Below are 15,132 nucleotides of genomic sequence, written 5' to 3'. Positions count from 1 at the left end.
CTACTATCGACATTCATTCTGTTTTCTGTGTATTACAATTTGAATGAAACAATGTTCATAGCTCAAACAGTTGTGGTTAGTGAGGCTCCACAATTTTACCCATTTAAGTTTAGTGGCTTAGCACTCTACCCTGGAAAGGAGTGTCTCCCAAAGCAAGGGACGGAAGTTGGAGCACTGGCTGGCAGGGCTAGTTCAGCCATTAACTTAGCAAATTAATTCAGCTTCTTACTGCTTACTAACACCTAGCTGTCAAAGTTGTAGACCCCACTGAAAATCTCATGTTTGGGGTGGTGAAAGGGTTACAAGTTTGCTTAACTGGGCAACCTCTCAGAGCATGCTCATGGGAAACTGCGAAAAAATAAATCAATCATTCTAATAAAAGACAAATTACTCAAGGCATGAAGTGGTGTAAACCACGTACAGTATTGGACGCAGGCAGGCTGGGTTTCATTTTCCTGTCCCTGTTAATTGAATGAGACCTCATAACCGACACTCTTACTACCTGTGCTCTGCATTGGAGTATAAGCTGTCTGTTCTGTATGCATTTAGTATGGGTTTACTGTTTTCGATTTGCATTACAAGCGTTATTGCAAGTCCCCTGGTGGTGAATTACTGGGACTGATGGAATCCAATGCCAATCAGAGCTGTCGATGAAAGCTTGTAATTATGCTACTGGATCAATTTTAAAAAAAAAAAAAGGGAGAAAAAAAACAGAAGAAAAAATCAATTGGTATGAATTACTTCTCTGCTGAGAACTGATCACTTTATCAAGACCATAGTGCTGCAAGAGGCCTGGAGCCTAGAAAAAAAGGAGAGTGAGCAAAGACAAAGGGGTTGGATTCATACCAAAATCCACAATCGGAGCAATAAATCAAGAAGAATCGTTTGAAATGTTTGAAGGAAGTGGGCGTCCAAAGAAAATGACATGGACAGTAGGTAGGAGAATTGCCTGAGCAGCTTAAAAAAAATAAATAAATCAACAGATAAACAGCAAAGGACAAAGAAAGATTTAGAAACATTAAGCATAATTGTGCATGAAAGAATTGTACAAAGGCACCTGGACATAGAAGAGAATCCATAAAGCCAAGAAATATGAACAGGAACCTGAATCATTCTTCAACAAAATTCTCTGATCCAATGAATCTAAAATATCAAAAATGGACCATGCTTGAAGAAAAAAAGGGAAACCCTTCAATGAAGAAAACCTTGCACCTGCAGTTAATCCTGGAGCTGGTTTGATCATGACATGGGGTTGTTTTAGCAATTCAGGGACTGGAGACATTCATGTGTTGATTGAATTAATGAAGCCACGCAACATTCTACAAACTACAACACTACCATCTGCTGACAGTTTATCTTCCAACATGGCAATGACCAAAAGCATATGGCTAAGTCACCTCTGGAGTTCTTGAAGAAAACGAAGATAAAAGATCAACAGATCTCAATCCAATAGAAATCTTTGGACTGATCTGAAAAAAGCTGCAGCCAAGCACTGTGTGTCCAATCTGTCTGAGCTGAAGGAAATATGCAAGACAGAATCACAGAATTCACAATCAAGATGTAACATACCGGTTAAGAATTATTATAAATGTCTGAAAGCTGTAATAAAAGCAAAAGGAGGACACACAAAACATTTAAGCAGGTGTGCCAATACTTTTTTCATGAGCGAATACAATAAAATAACCTTGTTTGTTTTCTGATTATGTGTCAAATGACTAGAAATCCGCCAATTGTGTGCTGCCCCTTGGGAACTCCTGTCCATGGTTGGCAATGCAATAGTCTGGACTCGAACCGGCAACCGTCAGGCTATAGGGCGCATCGTGCACTCCACGCGGAGTGCCTTTTCCGGATGCACCACTCGGGAGCTCCACTATTAACACATCTAATCAAATATAGAAAGGAAACTAGTGTTTCTGCTATCTCTAAGAAATTGGCCGTTTTTGTTATGTTACATTGTTTGTAGGATTTTTCTTCTTTACAACGCTTTTGTATAATTGCAACATGCAACAATACAATGTAGCAATTACGCAAAAACACTAAAGTTCAAAATTGCAATTTTATATATAACTGTGTACCAAACCAGACTTAAACAAATAGCATACATGTACCCATTTTACAATCTGCTTTCCCTGCTTTAAAATCTGTACGCTTAAACCCAATTCAAAATAATAATAATAATAATAATAATAAATGTCAAATGAAGGACTGGAACTACTGTTAGCATCAAAATTATTACCAAAATACTCCGTAGAATCGACCCGATTTCTAGAGCTAGCAGAAACTTCATAGTGTATGAAGACTAAAGTATTTCAATAAATATGATCATACATAGCATGAGCCCTGGGCTGGTGTGATAACAAACCATCTGCCCCCGACAAGTTAGCAGTCACACAGGGCTAGAAGAATAGACCCGCACCAGGGTCGACTGCCCAAACGAGCCGAGACCACCTATTTTTCCAGTCTCAGATTCGTTCGTTTTAAATGAGCTGAGATCTTGTGAGCAGCATTCACATAGGTCTCCAATCGATCCAATCCGCTCCCGGGAGTATATCATTTGCTCCAATCGCTCCCATGTGAATGGAGCCTTAGACACTCTCTTGAGGTGCATGTGGTTGTCTGATTGTGCCGAGCCTCGGCCCTGTTACAACAGCACTTAATTCATACTGCACTGTAACCCTGTAAATTGTGTTGGATAAAGGCATCTGTTAGTCATCATTATTATTAACAGGCACTTAATCTGCACCAGCTTCCACTGTTGTAATACTTACGTTTTACGAGACATACCAAAACATTGACACTATAAATGCCCACACAAAGTGGAGTGTAGCCCCCTCAAATTTTTGCCAAGCCCACTCAGCTCCCTCACCAGGGAGAGCCTGGCGCCGCTACTATCTCTATGCCTGTGTTGTAAGGGTCAACTGGGAAGCCACCCTTAACACTTTATTTCCAAAACCAGGGTCCACGACATTAAGTCTTTAGAACCTAGTGAAGTTATGGAGAGTAACCCAGACCACTGCATGTGCATATCTGAAAGATGCACCCTGCAGTAAAGGGCACATGTGCAGGAGACCAAAACGGAAGGGTCTAGGAAGCTGCTGCTGCTACCAGGCACAGAAGTTTCTTGGAACATCACTACCTTTAGTGCTTTGCTGAGCTGAAAGAGCTCCAAGCAGGAGGTTATTCTCAGCACTCTGCCGTCCAACAGAGTGGACAGCATTGCCCTGGAGACCAAGCACACTGCTAGATAGGAGGCTGTCTGAGAATGCGAGAGCTGGCTCTTTGCATGATTCACCGTAAGGCCTAACCGTTGAAGGTGGCTGGTGATAAGTTCTGTGTGGGCCTATCCCTGTGCTGGAGACTAGGCACAAATAAGCCAGTCATTCAGGTAATTGAGCCCTCTGACACCTTTGAGCCTCAATGGGGCTAGGATAGCTTCCATGCTGTTTTGAAAGGCGAACTGCAGGTACTTCCTGTGCGCTGGTCTTATGGGGATGTGGAAATAGGCGTCTTTGAGGTCCGCAGTGGTGAACTAGTTGTCTGGCCAGATTGGCTGCAACAGCTGTAAGATCAATAACATTTTGAACCTCCTTCGGCTCAGACACAGGTTTATCTATCCAAGTTCGAGGATTGGTCTGAGGTCAGTTTGCTGCAGGTTTACGCATGGGAGGTGGCTGCATGGGAAGCAGGCTCCTTTGTGGAGCCCAGTGTGTGGTGAAAGCACTGCAGCATCTCGTCCACCATGGCTCAAATGTATGCCCTGGTGTAATCAGGGCACATAACAGCAGTGCTTTGCCTACATGCATCTACCAGTTCAGCCAGGTTCCTGCCCATAGAGCTTGAACACATGGAGCAGGTTCTTGTTTACCAGGCGCAGCTCACATCAACTGTTGTGGTGAGGTCCTGTGGCTCTCTGAATGGGACCTCAGCAAATGATATGCAGATATACAATAAGACCGTAAGATAACAATATTAGGCTGCCGATGAGTTCTGTCCATGCTGTCAGTTATCAGTGTTGACATCTTTAACGTTTACTATTCTTTTAGTTTTTGTAAGAATATGACCTTGTCAGAGACTTGAAACCGGTCCAGCAGACAACAAAGCAAGTTCCTAAAACTGAAGTAAAGGTTTTTTCTCTTTTTTTTCAGTCCTGTTTCTTAAATTCATAATTCATTATTGTGCCTGATTATTACACCTGTAACAGCCAGGTTCAAACTTAAGTCTATATAAGCCGTGACACCAGAGGGCAGCTGCAAACAGGCAATAACAGAATTCAACTGCCTGAAGGAGACTGAAAGTACAGCAGACAGAAGAGAACAGGGATAGCGGTCTGCCATAGGAGCTACAGTTGCAATGATTTATTTAAAAAGAACACTGGTAATTTCTTGTATCCCCAGTGTAAAAGTTCCCAAATGCATACATGTGTTATTTCACGCTGCTAATGTAGGCTATGATGCAGTAACAAATCACTGTTTAACCTAGTACTCCAGAACAGATGGAAAGCAATCATTAACTGCTGAAGCCAGGACTTGTGATTAATGCCAAATGAAGTTATTCCATTCGTGAACTCATTTTCATAAACTGCAAAAACAGAGCATCTGTTCATAATTGAAAAATGTGCCTTTTGGACCAAGCTACTTTGTTAAACCACCTGCCTTTCCTCTTCCAGGTTTTAACTGGATGTAAACAGACACCACCTTGCAAAATGGTTAACATACAGTATAAGTCTTGCTCACTTCATGAGAAATACCCCTAAATTGTGCAGTACAATGTGGGGCAGTACAGAAGAAGAAGAAGAAGAAGATTTTAAAATAATTCCGGTTTTGAAGCAGAAATGTTGCAATAGCTTAAAAGTAGCACAACCTCTTTATTGTTCGTACTGTGACAGAAAATGGTCACTCAGATCTGAGTGAGTGTTTTGCATATTGACTCCAGCATCTGTTTGTATTTCCTCAATGCATGTTATCTGGGCAAGCTTAATCTGCTGTGGCAATGCAGCTGCATCCCTAACTTCCAACAGCAGAACAATAATCTCTACCACATGACATGTCTCTTCACAGAGTAGTAAAGGAATCACATTGCTTTTTCTTCAGGAATAAGCACTGTTCTATTGTATAGCAAAGTGTGGCAAATAATCTTAAAGGCACACCAATAGCATGGTAAGCACAAGGAAGAAGTGTGATAAACATCAGATATGCAAGAAAAAAAATCATGCTGAGCTATATACAGTACTTGAATTGGATTCTGAGCTGACTGTTTAAGTTCATAGTGCACCTTTGTGTGTATGCTGCTTCACCAGACACCAGATCTAGTTGGCATTCCAGTCTGTTTACATTCCCTAAAGGTAGTTTCAGCTGCTGATCAGCTCACAAGCCCCCCCCCCTTGATGAGACTTTCTTTCCACTCAGTAAACTAAACAGTCATGCTCCCGCCACTGCTGCAGCTACAGTACAGTACAGCAGAGGTTATGAATGTCATCTGCATTCTCTTGGCTGCACTAAGTCAGGGAAGCAAAACAAATAGTTACACTCAAGCATATTTGGGTTACTACAGCTCCGATGACATTGCTTGGGCTATAGACACAAGCCTTTAAACTAAAGTTTTCTGGTCATGCTTTATTTTAAGGTCAGTTTTTTTGTTTATTAACTGTTAAGAAACATGTTCATGTACATTCTTTATTTTCTGTTAACTGTTAGTTAATAATATATAATACGACAGAAAAAACTGCAAACACCAGAGCCCTATGGATGATCAATCAAACACCAGAACCCTGTGGATGATCAATCAAAAACACCAGAGCCCTATGGACGATCAATCAAACACCAGAGCCCTATGGATGATCCAGGTCGATCATATGCTTGAAATCGGTTCAGATTGTTACTGTAGCAATGTTTAGCAAATTAAATCAGGTTTTTATTAATCCTAGCACTAACCCTTAGCTACAAATGAACAACGTTTGTTAACAGTTACTAAACTAAAAGAAAAACGACCCTTAAAATTAAGTGTGACCACGTTCCAACTTTTAGTACAATAATCAGCCCCTCCGAAATTTTGAGCAAAGCAGATTGGGTCCAGCTCAAGGGCGCATTTCCAAAGCTGTTCTCTCACTTTGGTCTCGCAAAGCAATAGGGGCAGTAATGGAAGTGCCCTGCTTCAAGCCACGGTCGGGAGAGTTTACTAGATACCTGCGACAGCTCCTTACAGACCAGTGCTTATTGGCAATGTTGTGTTTCACTCTGAACCTGTGAAATTACCAGGGAAGTATTACAGGCAGAGGCACTTCTCACACAAGAATGTGCTGAATTTAGACAAAGAAATCGCCGGATCCTCTTTGTGTTCCGCTGCCAAACAAAGTCGGAAAAAACATTCTGTTCCAAGGCCGGCTTCCATTTCCATAGGAAATTCTCGCAATGCAAGGCAATTCAAAAGCACTCCGCAACAGCCTTGGACAGCATTGTTAAAGCAAGCCATTGCTTCTGAAAAAATCTAATTTTTTTTTTTTTTTTTGTCCTGCACCTCCGCTCCTGGTGGGCATATTGTTTCACAAACACAAGAACAGAACATAAAGGCAGATAAATCAAAGGGCATATGGCCAATTTGGAGCACAGCTTGTCCAGAATGATTTGGCTCAGCTCAATCCACCCAGAGCAAACGGGCAGAGCGCCGGGGAAACTATACTAAAGGATATCCAAGGCACAATGAGTCACAATATTCTGCAATGGTAACCACGCATTCTGCAAAGGAAATCAGGCTGAATTAAATTGCACCTACAACCTCAAAGAAAAAATGTCAGTTACTGGCAACATATGCAATGATTTTTTTTTCTCCTGTTTTCCTAATTTCAGCAGTGATGAATCTAATGCTCCTAAGAGGTGCTGGGTTTACTTCACTGGAGAATGCAGAGTGAATCAGGGTTTGCTTCGACACCACAGGCAGCCTTGACTCTGCCCAGTCAATGAAGAAACCGTCCTTTAGGTGTGTAAGGGTAGAGAAGGGATCTCAGACTTCAAGCCTTTGCCCTCTATAAGATAATCAGTTTATTGTGGTATTGCGCTCTAATAGACCAGCATTTTAGTATTTCACAGAATACTGTACCTCTTCAAAGTATGTTGTGACAAGCACTGCCACACTGGAGGTGAGGTGTTAAAGATGAAAGCTGGTGGTGCTGGGATTAGGTCAGGCAGCTTGTTATCCAAAAAAGTAACACATGAATTATACCAGAGATCAGACACACATGAGCACTGCCACTTACTGGAGACACAAGTCATTCCTGACTTGGGAAGAACTGAACCACTGACACCCAGACATCACATTCAACTACCAACCCACTGAGTAGCCCAGCTCCAGGCTAATACTTTACCCTTTAACAGCTAAAACAAAGCCATCTGAGCCTAAATGCAGGGTCCGAGCCTAGTCCGAATGCACTCACCAGGGGGTCATACTCCCACAGCTGATTGCCTTTCAGATGATGACACTTCAGCATCATGACAGGGCCACTCAGCTTGGACACATCCAAACACAAATCATCTGTGCGGATTTCTTTATTGGCAGTATAGGAGAAAACCTAGAGGAAGAGAAGCAAAGACGTCATACAACATATACAAGTAACTCTGCACTGTTTTACGTCAAGGATCAATATTATCATTATGTTTGGGTAACAATGGAATAAACTCTGAACTGACTGAAGAAGCTTACTGTACCACATACAGATGACAAGGTGAAGTCGTACCAGGCAATTAAAATAAATAAATAAATAAAAAATTCTGTCATTAGTTGTTTTATTCTACATGCCAGTGCTTTCTCTCTTGTCATTAACCAACCATGTGCTTCTCTTTTAGCAGCCAATGACATGTTTTGATACAGAACACACTGCTGGGGTAAAATGACCTAGGAAGTGAAATTGTAACATACTTCCTGAAATGCAAGGAAAGCCAACTATCGATATACGGAATGGAAGTGCATGACTGGTGAGATAGGAAAAACGCTCATCAATAGTTGAGAAAAAATTATGTCATCATGGAGAAAATGTAAAGCCATGTGTATCTGAATTGAATAAAAAACATCAATATTTAATCCATGAAATCATAAATATGAATTCTGAAAATGTACTGCAATTAAAATAATAATAATAATAATAATAATAATAATAATAATAATAATAATAATAATAATAATAATAATAATAATAAATGCTTGTTTTACCAAGTGTAAAAACTAAGTTGAATTTGGTCTAATATGTTAAAAATAAGTTAAAAATAAAAGGTCCTTAAAAATAAGTTAAAAATAAAAGGTCCTTACTTGGTTCCCTCCCATTCCATGGCAGTTAAAGACTCCCACTTTCTCATTTTCTTTCCTCGCCATGTTATCCAGACATTGGTTAGTTTCTACATTTCGGATCTGCAAAGGGACACATCAGGCTTTGGTTTAGTGTATAAATCAGGGACATAAAAACATAACACTGACATAAGATGATGCAAGGAGAGTACATTTTCTTTTTCAGTTGTGTGATCCAACCTTTACACTCCAACCTAAAGAAAGGAACTAACTTCAAAAACCTGACTGGAGCAACATTTGTTTTCGGAGGAACTGCCTCTTGTGGTGTGTATTGGATTAGCCTCTGGAGATTCTTAATGTGTAAACTTAAGAGTTTCTGATTGAGTGTTGAAAGTTCAGGATTAACCTATGAATGTACACTCTTGGTAGATTAGGTAAGGTAGGTTTAGGTTAGACTGCTCTTTTGCAGCTCTGCATCACATTAACTTATTTTTTTCTCCACTAATCAAAAAAGAAATCAGGATCTACATTCAGAACTTATTTGGATAATGGGATTTACTGCCTCACATAAACATCAATGACACTTGGTCTCTCTCCAGGGCAATAGCTGACAATGACTTCAATTTAAATATGCCCACAAGCCATTTAATCCTGCTTTGACTCCATTTACATCTCCATTCCCGGACATTTCTGATGATTTTTTTTTTCCTCCTACTGCTGCAGCAGCAGTCAGCCTCCAATCCCAATTATGCCTACAACCTGTGAATGTATTTTGTTTAATTGCGCACACATTTAAAAAAAAAAAAAAAAAAAAACTCCTCCATTCTCTTCAAGGACAAAAGGTATCCCTTCTATCCTGATGGAGTATATTGTTTCTGCAACATCTGATTAGGCATTTCTGTTCCACAGTAGAAGGAAACTGGTGTCAGCTATACAGTTGGAGCCCACACACACACATTCAATATTTTATTTCATATTATATATATACTCACACACACACACACACACACAAACGTACAGCGGTTTGCAGTATTCACCCCCGTGCAAGGTTTTCACATTTTGTTGGCACCTGAGCGTACTCCACAACGCTTGAAAAACATGACCTATCATCTGAAACCCTCCACTACAAAACTTGGTCTAAAATACAACTGGAATTTCCGACAGGACAGCGATCCAAAGCACACACAAAAACCTACTTCAGAAGGGTTAAAGAAGAATAAAATCAAGGTTCTGGAATGGCCTAGTCAAAGTCCTGATCTAAATCTGATTGAGAATCTTTGGTATGAGTTGAATACGTCTGTACACAAGAGAAGTCCTTGGAATTTGAATGAACTGGAACAGTTTTTGAAGAAATCAATAAAGAATCATGCCAAAAGCTCATTGACAAATATCCTAATTGTTTAAAAGAGGTTATTATTGCTAAAGGTGCCTCAACTAGCTATTAATTTAATTTTCCTTGTCAGGCTTGGAATACTTTTGAATTAGCCTTTTTTGAGTTTTGCAAATAAATTGGTGAAATAAATAACTGTAGACATCTATTTCTTGTAACTTTTTTCCTCATCCACAAAAGCAAAACTTTTGCTACAAAAGATTTTACCTACAATTATTTGTTTTTGAGAAATTTCTAGAAATTTAAAGTTTCCATTGGGGTATGTAAACTTGACTAGAACTGTATTTCCATTTAAATGTTACACTACACTAGGGCCACCCCACGCTTAAAACATTTTAAGTAATCATAAAAACCATGTTTGGCATAAATTGTAATCTAAGCACTCCTGGATTTTCCGAGTTGTAAAAAGATGCTCGATTAAAAGCAACCATTTCTGTGACCCTTAGTATTTGTAATATTATCCCAGACTGTCCATGTTTCTGTCCCATATATTAAACAAATTTCAAATAATGATAATTTTCCAGTGACTTCTTGAAAGTACAGAGCCTTGCTGAAACCATGTCTCTTCCCTTGTGATGAGCACTGCTCAGAAAAACATAAAAATAGAACTAGAGGAGGCCATTCAGCCCATGAGTGTGCATCTGGTATCTGATTGATCCCTAAACTTTTTCAAGTCGGATCTTAAGGGATCTCAATGATTCGGCACCAACAACGTGTCTTAGTAGCCCGTTCCATACACTTCCTACTTTGTCCCAAGTCTGTCTCCACTTAATCTCTACTTAAAGTAAGTAAGATTTTAAAAACTTGAATAAACCTTCTTTTATTCTAGACTAAACAGATTCAGTTCCCTCAATCTTTCTTTATAACTAGTTTATTTAAGATCTGGGATTAGTCTGGTTGCCCGTCGCTCTTCTCTCTTGGGCCACAATTGTGTTTTGTATTCCAGGGACCAGTTGCTAGAGTTTTAAGCGTCACATGCTTTGTTTGGTGACGTTTTCTCACCTCTCCGAGGGAGTAGTAGTGGCGAGGGATCTGGGAATCAGGGTATACATTCTCCAGGTACCAGGAGAAGGGCTTGCATTGCAGCTTCTGTCTCAGCATCGCCCTTGCGGAAATATCCCCGTAATCCACTTTGGTGACACCTGTCAAAACATATTAAGACTGTCAAAACTCTTCAAACAAGCGCAACATGCTCTTACACAGTGCATATATCACGATCGAGTGGACACACGTTTTTTTTTTTATGCAGGTACATGAAGGCTTCCTTTTTTTATCCAGGGGATAGCTTACAGAGTGTGGCAAATTAATCAGTGCACACTGCTCTTTTTTGGCTGTAGAGCCCCTCAGCAAGGCCTTTGCAATCACAGGTGGTTGAGAATGATGAAGCTTGTGAGTACGATCAAGTGCTGCAACCCTCTATGCACAGTTGAGGGTAATAAAAGCAAATAATATCACAACATATACAGTTACTATGCACTCAGCTTGAAATCGGGAATCAATTCCCAGAGTAGTATGAACAGCAATTTGTATGATCGAGTCTTGATAAGATTTTCTAATTTCACGATACATTAAGTGCTCACGGGCTGTATTCATAAAAAAAACAAAAAAACAACTTAAGTTCTGAAATGTTAAGGGGGTGCTTATTTGAGTCACTTAAGTGGGAAACTTAAATATTATGGAATTCATGAAAGGTCTTAATATTAGAGGAGACCTATTTGTAGAGAAAACGTATTTTCTGATCACCTTATTCCATGGTATATCTCGCTGTTACAGTTGATGTCAAGTTGACAGACCAGTGATTATGGATAGGACATTAATGCTGAAAGCTGTACATCTGTTACAGACAGAAAGCATGTTATCCTACTTGCTTTAAAAGTGATGGTAGCTCTCAGGTTTAGTTCTTGTGGAACCTTTCAAAAAGTGACAAGGGACAAAGTAAAAATTTCACGACCATCAGTTTTGAAAATAAAAAGACAAGTGTCATCATCTACGAGTACGAAACTGCCTGAAACTGTAAAGTTGTTGTTAGCAGGTGTCCCTGTAATCTGTAATAACTGAGAAAAGACCACAGGCTCCTCTAGATTAGATGACAGTATATTACTGATACTAACAAGGTTAGTATTAATCATTGTTGTGTGTTTGTGTGTGTGTGTGAACTGCACCCTTAACATATTCAGGTAATTGTTAGACTTCTTAGCTAAAATAAGCAGTTTTAATAAAAGCTTTCAATATATCAATATTAAAATAAAATAGTACTTCCTCTACTTGCACACAAAAAACAGTACAGTATGTGTAATATGTCATATATATATATTATTATATATAGTAATAGATATCATATATAATATATATAATATATATATATATATATATAGATATTATATAATATATGTATGTGTGGTGTGTGTGTGTGTATGATGTAACACGTAATACACACACACACACACACACACACAGTGGCTTGCAAAAGTATTCAGACCCCTGACCAATTCTCTCATATTACCGAATTACAAATGGTACATTGAAATATTTTTAAGAAAAATAAAAAACTGAAATATCTTGCTTGCATAAGTATTCAACCCCTATGCTGTGGAAGCTCCCAGTTTGCAATGATGAAAGGAATTGCCCTAACGAGGACACAATTACCTTACCATTGGCCTCCACCTGTGAACCATTAAAGTTGCTGTCACATTTTCTGGATAAAAACCCCACTGTTGAAGGATCATTGGTAAGGCTGTGAATCTGAAGGAAAATGAAGACCAAAGAGCATTCTACAGAAGTTAGAGATAAAGTAATACAAATGCATAGATTAGGGAAAGGGTACAAAATAAAATCCAAGTGTTTGGATATCCCAGCGAGCACAGTTGGATCAATAATCAGGAAGTGGAAGCTGCATCACACCACCCAGGCACTGCCAAGAAAAGGCCGTCCCTCAAAACTCAGCGCTCAGACAAGGAGACTTGTGAGAGAAGCCAAAGAGAGACCAAAAAGCACTTGGAAGGAACTACAGAGTTCAGTGGTAAGGAGTGGAGTAATGTTGCACCAGCCAACCATATCATGAGCTCTGCATAACACTGCCCTGTATGGGAGGGTGGCAAGAAAGAAGCAGTTACTCAAAAAGCACCATCTGAAAGCACATCTGGAGTTTGCCAGAAAGCATGAGAGTGACCCAGCTGCGATGTGGGAAAGGGTTTTGTGGTCAGATGAGACCAAGATAGAGCTTTTTGGCCAAAACTCAAAGCGCTGTGTGTGACGCAAACCTAAAACTGCCCAAGACACACCATCCCTACAGTGAAGTATGGTGGTGGCAGCATCATGCTGTGGGGATGCTTCTCATCAGCAGGGACTGGGCATCTTGTTACAATTGAAGGAAGAATGGATGGAGCAAAATACAGGAAAATACTGCAAGAGAATCTGCTTCAGTCCGCTAAAAAACTGAAGCTTGGGAGGAAATTCACCTTTCAGCAGGACAATGATCCCAAGCACAGGGCCAAAGCAACATTGGAGTGGCTCAAGAACAAAAAGGTGAATGTCCTACAGTGGCCCAGTCAAAGTCCTGATCTCAATCCCATTGAGAATGTGTGGCACTATTTGAAAATTGCAGTCCAGAAGCGTCGTCCAACCAACCTGAACAACCTGGAGCAAATCTGCCAAGAAGAATGGACTAAAATCACTCCAACACTGTGCAAAGCTGGTACATTCTTACCCCAAAAGACTTAAAGCTGTTATTGCAGCAAAAGGTGGCTCTACCAAATATTAATGTGTGGGGGTTGAATACTTATGCAAGCAAGTTATTTCACTTTTTTATTTTTCTTAAAAATATTTCCCAACATAAAACCAATGTCACCTTACAATAATTGATTTTGAGTTTCAGTGTTTTAAAATAAAATTTTATTTTAACATTTTCTAACAAAGAAATTTCAATGTACCATTTGTAATTCAGTAATATGAGAGAATTGGTCAGGGGTCTGAATACTTTTGCAAGGCACTGTGTAAAAAAAAAAAAAAAAAAATATATATATATCTCAATGGGAGACTACTTGAAATATTTGTTAAATAATATTACTAGTTTCTTTCACTGTTGCTTTGTTTCTTATAGATGAAGTGCTTTGTTTTTTAGAATTAAATAGCCACATCTGATCTCAGAGTTTCTAAGACACCGCAACACAGACACATGCAGCAGCAGCTGGTCCTTCCCCCTGCCTCCTGCGTTCAGTCACCCCCATTTCTAAATGCTGGCAGCACCTGATTAAGACATGAGTGAAGACAGCCCAAAGGAATATGCAATGACACTTAAAAGGAACACAGGTGTCCTGAAGCTGTCCATCAATGTGCTTTGACCTTACACTGAAATCGGCTTAAATGAGCTCCAGCAGGATCAATGAGCTCTGTCTCTAAGCTCTCTGATATAAGACTCATCTGAATTACAAGCAAACCCTCCAGTGATGTTGACAAACCAGATCATTTTAAAAGTCCAGCTGACAGATATTTTGGGTTGAACTGTGTTTGACTGATTTGCGGGGGTAATTGGCTCCCACTGCTTAGGAAATATAGAGATACAATATTTCAACAGGTATATCAGTGACATAGTTCCTCTGCCACAGCTGAAAATACAAAATTAGAGCCCTCAGTAAAATGTCAGTCACCATGACCTACTTGCACATGTAAACATGTGATATACAGACTGATTCTGATACGCTCAATAACTTGTGCTACAAAACTTGTTCAGCAACACACAGGCCATATACATCCCAAGCAGGGGATCAGAAAACTGTGTTATATATAGGGCTGCAATGATTTTAACATTAGAACATAGAAGAGGTGGGCTCGTGGTTTACTGGGACATCCACCTGCAGTGAATAAAAAATGTATACCTCCCTCCCTCCGTATATGTGTGTGGGTGTGTGAGTTTGTCTCTATCTATATATATTATACAGGGTTCTCCCCAGGCCTTTTCAGCCTGGCAAGGTGTCTGTCCCCGCCTGGCTGAAAAAAACCCCATTCGCCTGTCTTGCAGATGCTATTGTACCTTTAACAATAAGTATTGACTGAGCTTCTAGCAGACTACATCACTACATCAAAAAAATATATATATATATATATCTTGGAACCACATGACAGCTGTGTTACATCTTAACAACATTTCAGAGAGGTGTTTTCTGTGTTAAGCACTTTGAGAGGCTAAAACGTTAAAATGACTGCTAAAAAAATAACCGATTATTTTCAAAGCAAAATTAGTGAAAATGAATGCACAGTTTTCAAAATAAGCTGGCAATTGGCACAGTCCACCACCTAATACTATATTTGCACTGGCTACTTTATTAAAAGAAATATTAAGATTATTTTCAGGTATTATCATTTAGTCAATTTTTGTTGTATTATTGTACTGTAAGGTTATATAGTACTTAATAACACATACATACAGTACATATATATTAATGTTTATTGTTCTTGCAGTTACAGCTTCAGCA

General features: G+C 39.5%; 1 protein-coding gene across 4 annotated transcripts in view; it reads right to left on the bottom strand.

Annotated features, from left to right (window-relative positions):
* galnt1 (UDP-N-acetyl-alpha-D-galactosamine:polypeptide N-acetylgalactosaminyltransferase 1) overlaps positions 1-15,132 on the bottom strand; it is a 235,325-nt gene that overhangs the window by 3,972 nt on the left and 216,221 nt on the right. For all 4 annotated transcript variants that reach the window (XM_041248207.1, XM_041248209.1, XM_041248208.1 and 1 more), the window contains 3 exons: positions 10,664-10,803; positions 8,296-8,394; positions 7,427-7,561 (listed from right to left, as the gene is read on the bottom strand). In XM_041248207.1, the coding sequence (XP_041104141.1) occupies positions 7,427-7,561; positions 8,296-8,394; positions 10,664-10,803 (374 nt within the window). The remainder of the gene's footprint in view (positions 1-7,426; positions 7,562-8,295; positions 8,395-10,663; positions 10,804-15,132) is intronic.

Source organism: Polyodon spathula, chromosome 4, assembly GCF_017654505.1.
Source record: "Polyodon spathula isolate WHYD16114869_AA chromosome 4, ASM1765450v1, whole genome shotgun sequence".
NCBI lineage: Eukaryota > Metazoa > Chordata > Actinopteri > Acipenseriformes > Polyodontidae > Polyodon > Polyodon spathula.
This window is presented reverse-complemented; position numbering and strand designations above follow the sequence as displayed.